The sequence below is a fragment of the Delphinapterus leucas genome, chromosome 7, assembly GCF_059928025.1.
Source record: "Delphinapterus leucas isolate spDelLeu-1000000601 "Yukka" chromosome 7, BTC_Dleu_Yukka2, whole genome shotgun sequence".
NCBI classification, from domain to species: domain Eukaryota; kingdom Metazoa; phylum Chordata; class Mammalia; order Artiodactyla; family Monodontidae; genus Delphinapterus; species Delphinapterus leucas.
Window position 1 is genome coordinate 47,680,037 of NC_143135.1, and position 6,000 is coordinate 47,686,036.

Sequence of the window (6,000 nt, forward strand, 5' to 3'; positions counted from 1 at the left end):
TTTTCATTCCTCTTGAGCTATCTGGAATCTGACTACAGTTCAAGTCAAATATAATATCAAGTGAAATTATAAGATAAAGAACCACCCTCTGACATGATACCAGTGTTGTTGCTCTGGTTCCACGCGGAGTAAGGCGCAGCTTCAGTTTCAACCCTTAGGTCCACGTGTAGCCAGGAAGCTGCTGCGGATTCTCAGAACTCAGTAAAACAGAGTTAAACCACTGTGCAGATGCGAGAACTTAGCTCGGTTTGGGACTGGCTTTTCTCTGCCATTAAAATAAAGTACAGCATTCCTAGCTTTTAACAAGTTTATAGCATCACTGGCACAGTGTCTTTCTTAGGGAATCTTTACATGTCACTGAATCAGAACTGTTCAACTCAAAATATTCTGGGCATGAATTCCAACAAGTTGATGATAAAGTTCTGCAACAGAAATATTTGTTTTCACATTGAAAACCCTAATCCAGTACGTACTCTGGGGGAAGGAACAGTAACTTTCAACAAGCATACTCTAAATCCTTAAGGTATTATCCACTAAGCCATACTGCCCATGTGATTGACGCAATACATATTACACAATACCAATAAAATTACTTCACTATTGCAAAAAAATGTCCTTCCATTCTTGTTTGAGAAAACCCTTCAGATTCATAAGACCCAGAAACAAATGGATGTCATCTTCCAATGGTCATTTTTTATTTTCAGTTATTATTAAGCTGATTTTTGGTTTTAAAAGGACAACAGGGAAGGCTAGACATGGGCACTTTCTGACAAGTGTAAGGAGGATGTCCTGTAGCACAGAGCACGCAAGGAACTCCCATTCTGAAGGCTACACTAATATCTTCTAGGTTTTGGAAATGCAATTCTGTGCCATAACTTGATGACAGTGACCAGGATTCAGCCAGAAACATGTAACTAGACATGTAACTAGACATTCATTCATTCTTTCATCTACTCAAACATTTATCAAGTACTTTTTATGCTTCAGTCACTGGTTAGATGAGTGGAATAGAAGGATGGATAGAACACAGCCCTTCCAACAAAGCATTCGCCATCAAATGAAGGAGGCAGATGCAGGGACAGAAAATGTTTTAAGTGCTGGAACAGTGACAGAGAGAAGAGCACGGAGAAACCAGGTGAAAGAGACCCCAAGGAAAGTGTTAAAAGAATGATGAGTTAGAATCCCCAGGAAGAGAGGGGTCAGGAGAAGAGTCACGGTAGGCTGGAGGACAGTTTAAGCATGGAGGCAAGCAACTGCACAGCACAGCCTACTGTTCGTGTAAAGCAAGGGACGGCACACTGTGGGACTGGATTCACCTCTCATAGGTCACTAAGGAGCTTGGATACGATCCTCTGGCTGTTTGGGATGCTGAAGAACTTTACAAAGCAAGGCAGCAGGGTCAGGTCTGCTTTCTAGAAAGACCACTTTGGCTTCTGTGGAGGCTCAGTTTGGGTGGTTAAGAACAGAGGCAGTAACTAGTAACTGGGAGAGAGAATTCTGTGACTCTAGGAGTACCTCTGTCAGATCCAAATTAGGGTTCCCCAAATGAAACTCTAATGGGGGGTCAGTAATACAAATAATATCCTGACAGAAAATTTAGATGGATGGATGGATGGATACATAGAAAGACAGAGAGATAGATAGGTGATGTGTGTGTGTGTGTGTGTGTGTGTGTGTGTGTGTGTGTGTATATAAAATAAAAAACAGATATCTTCTTTAAAAAAGAAAAAGAACAGAGACAGGAAGCACATTAGAAACTCCAATGATACCAGAGAGAGGTTTTTTTTTAAATTGAAGTTTAGTTAATATACAATATTATATTAGTTTCAGGTATACAATATAACAATTTAATATTTTTATAGATTATACTCCATTTAAAGTTATTACAAAATATTGGCTATAATTCCCTGTGCTGTGCTATGTACCCTTGTTGCTTATCTATTTTATACATAGTAGTTTGTACCTTTTAATTCCCTACCCCTGCTTTGCCCCTCCCCCCTTCCCTCTCCCCATTGATAGTTTGTTCTCTATATCTGTGAGTCTGTTTCTGTTTTGTTATATACATTCATTTGTTTGCTTTTTAGAGTCCACATATAAGTGATAACATAGAGCATTTGTCTTTGTCTGACTAATTTCACTAAGCATAATACCCTCTAGGTCTATCCATGTTGCTGCAAATGGCAAAATTTCATTCTTTTCTATGGCTGAGTAATATTCCATTGTATACCGTATCTTCTTTATCCATTCATCTGTTGATGGACATTTGGGTTGCTTCCACATCTTGGCTTTTGTAAATAATGCTGCTATGAACATGGGGTGCATGTAACTTTTCGAATTAGTGTTTTCGTTTTCTTCAGATATATGCCCAGGAGTGGAATGGCTGGATCATATGGTAGTTCTATTTTTGGTTTTTTGAGGAACCTCCATACTGTTTTCCACAGTGGCTACACCAATTAACATTCCCACCAACAGTGCGCAGTGATTTCCTTTTCCCAGACAGAGGTTTGAGGGCCTGAAATAAGGTGGTAAGCACAGAAATGGAGTGGAGAGACAGATCTGAGAAACAGTTATGAGAGAACACTGGCTGGAACTGGTGACTGTTGGACAAAGGGAGGCAGGGATGTGGTGACAGTGGCAGACGTTTCTGGAATAACACCCAAGTTTCTGATGTGAGTGACTGAAGATGGGGGTGGTGTCACCCATCAAGATAAAAAAGTACAGAAATCGGTCTGGGGTTGGGGGATATTTATACATTCACTTAATATTTGGGTACCTACGATGTTCCAGAAATTGGTCCAGGTGCTATAAACATAATAGTGAACCAGACAGGTAAATAGAGCTTACATTCTTAAGGAGGGAGGCAAACACTAAACAAGCAAAAAATCTGTCATATAAATCCAGGTACGTGTCCTCCAAAGAAAAATAAAGCCAGGGGGAAAATTGGTACTTATGGGAGCTTTCTGAAAAAAGGTGCTGATTGAGCAGAGAGACGCATCGACAAAGAGAGTGGCAAGCCTTGTGGGACCTTGTGAAGAATATTTCAGGCAAAAAACATCAAGAGTAAAGGCCAGAAGGATGACTCCAGTTTTGGACATGTTGAATTGGAGGTGACTTTGGTCTATCCAGATGGAGGTATTCAGGAGGCGGTTAAATATACAGGTCTGAAGCTCAGCAGAAGCTGAGCTAGAATGTGGGTTTGGAACCATCAGCATATTGGAGGCTGGCGAATCTTGAGAGTGGAAGGGACAACTGGGTAGAAGTGCAAAAAGTGAGAAAAGCAGTGGTCAAGCTAACTAATAAAAACACACCGACATTTAAGGGGCAAGAAGAAGAATAGAAACCCACGAAGGGGAGAAAGAAGAATGAGATTCAGTGTTGCAGAATTCAAGAGAGGAAGAAGCAGTGATCACCATTTTCAAAAACGGCAGCATTCCAACAGCTGAAATGTGGCCTGCTGGTATCAGCAATTAGCAGGTCACTGACGACTGTAGTTAGAGCAGCCTCAGAGGAATGGTATGTGTGGGAACTGGAGGGGAGTGGCTTGAAGAAGGTGGGAAGGAAAGCCAGCAAGTGTAAGACTTCTTAGGAGAAGTGTGGCTGTGAAGAGAGGGAGGTCGTTAGGAGAGGTGATGGGCAGCAGAGAGAACATCTACACTGGCAAAGTCCAGAAGCAAGCAAGTCAGGGGACGTCAGCTGGAGCAGAGCTGGCAGGCAAGGGGCGTGCACTGAACTGGAGCAGAGGAATAGCACCCTCTGCCAGGCGGCTTTGTGCGACCCTGCCTGGAACTAATTCCAGCCTGTGACCTGGACTTTACAAGGCCAGGATGGAGCTGTTAGATTACCAGGAATTCCTCGCTCCGGTGGGCTGCAAGAACCTTCAGGAGGCTCTCCCAAATCTTTGTGAGGGACCAGGTGTAACATGAGATGCTGTAAGCAAAACAAACAAACAATGTTTGTCAGTTGAGGGGCCTGGCCATAAAGAAGGGGTCAGGAAGCCTCTTCTAGGTTACCTGAGAAGGTGGGCTTATGTGTAACTGCTGCATCCTGTCAGAGAAAACTCCTCATTCTTCCATTTATACCACAGGACGTCGGCCCCAGAAATTCAAAGTCAGGTCCGGTTCTGTGCATCAGGTGGGACGTGAAAGGCGAAGAAAGGGAAAACACAAGTAAGTGATGAAGACGAGAGCCCAGCTGTGTGGGAAGAAACTAACCAGACAAACAAGCATCATGAAAATATGAATTTAGGAGAGATATGAGCAAAGATTATACAATCATGACTGGTGTAAACTACAGAAACACAGATTTGGCCAACAAATCCTGAAATATCAGAATGAGAGGGCTCCACTGGAAGCAAAAGAGAAACCAAGCTTTGACTAATGAAAGGCAGCTCTACGTAGCCCAGCAGGTAATAAACTTATCATAGGACTTTATCTCAAAGGGCGTACAAGACAGAAATAAAAATAGACTCCAAACATTTTTAGATAAATTCAGCAGTAACAAAACCACAACTGTCTCTTACATGAAATTAGTCGATTTAGAGACATATCTCATCTTGGAGATTACGTTTAGGCAGGACAAGACCTTACTTTAGCATTCACCTCTAAACCCTCATTCATACACTTCCCTTGGGATCACCATCAATCAGCCCATGTTTCTGGCCATGGAGCTCTCTTAGAATGGCACTTCTGCTTCTTGGAAAGCAGCCAACTTCCAAGTTCCTGTAAACAACTCCTATGATACCAGAGGATGAACACTCACTATTTTATTCTAATTGCCTTCACAGGAAATGCATACTGGGTTCTCTCCTCCACCTCAGCTATGTTCTTCTGATGCTTTGATCCCTCTTAGATACACATAATTGAGCTATGATTACCCAACTCTGCACACCAAAATGTAAGGACAGGCAGAAGCATCAGAATCATGACAGAAAACAAAAGAAAACAGTTGGGGATAACAAAAGCAATCACTATCATAATTTCAAAGTAAGATTTGAAATTGCTTTTTTACTTCAGACCCATATTTACAACTACTACATACCTCAAACATGCATTTCCAAAACCCAGCTTGGTCTCTCTCATTCCCTCAAACTGCTCCTTCTGCATTCTGTATGACCTAGCTGCCTAAATCAGAAACCTCAGACTTCCTTTATACCTCCCTCCTATTGTTCCATGCCCCATGGATTCCATCATAAAATAGATCACTATTACCATTAGTATAAAATTCAGAATCTTAACGAGACCCCCTACTTACCTTTCTAACTTTCTCTCTCATCGCATGAACATCGCCCACTGTAACTCCCAAATTCAACACCACCAACCCTAAACTCATTCAGGCTCCCTAGCGTCATGCGCCACTTCGAGTATTTGAGCCTCTGCATATACTTCATTAAAATCTCTTCCTCTGAATGCTGTGCTTAAACTCTCACTTCCATAACCTGTCAGAGCTTGTTTATTTCTTCTCTGGGGAAGCAGTTTTAGACACCATTCCTACCAAGTTTGAGTTAGGTACCCCTTGTTGTGTGCTTCCGTAACTCATCACACGTTCCCTGAATTGTTTTTTTTTTTTTCTTTGCAGTACGTGAGCCTCTCACCGTTGTGCCTCTCCAGTTGCGGAGCACAGGCTCCAGACGCGTAGGCTCAGCGGCCATGGCTCACGGGCCCAGCCGCTCCGCGGCATGTGGGATCTTCCCGGACCGGGGCACGGACCCGTGTCCCCTGCATCGGCAGGCGGACTCTCAACCACTGCGCCACCAGGGAAGCCCCCCTGAATTGTAATTATCTGTTCACAGTCGTCCCTGGGTATCCAAGAGGGATTGGTTCTATGACCCCGCTATGGACACCAAAATCCACGGGTGCCCAAGTCCCTTGTATAAAATGGTGTAGTATTTGCATATAGACTATGCACATCCTCCCATATACTTTAAATCATCTCTAGATTATTTATAATACCTAACACAATGTAAATGCTATGTAAGTAGCTACTGGAGCATAGCAAATTCAA

General features: G+C 42.6%; 1 protein-coding gene across 1 annotated transcript in view; it reads right to left on the minus strand.

The window, feature by feature from the left end:
- Window positions 1–5,328, minus strand: part of SYT9 (synaptotagmin 9) — a 45,926-nt gene extending 40,598 nt beyond the window's left edge. The window contains exons 1-2 of the mRNA XM_089915861.1: window positions 5,251–5,328; window positions 3,843–3,927 (exon numbers count right to left, since the gene is read on the minus strand). Coding sequence (XP_089771987.1) covers window positions 3,843–3,927; window positions 5,251–5,328 — 163 coding nt within the window. The remainder of the gene's footprint in view (window positions 1–3,842; window positions 3,928–5,250) is intronic.
- Window positions 5,329–6,000: the final 672 nt, after the last annotated feature.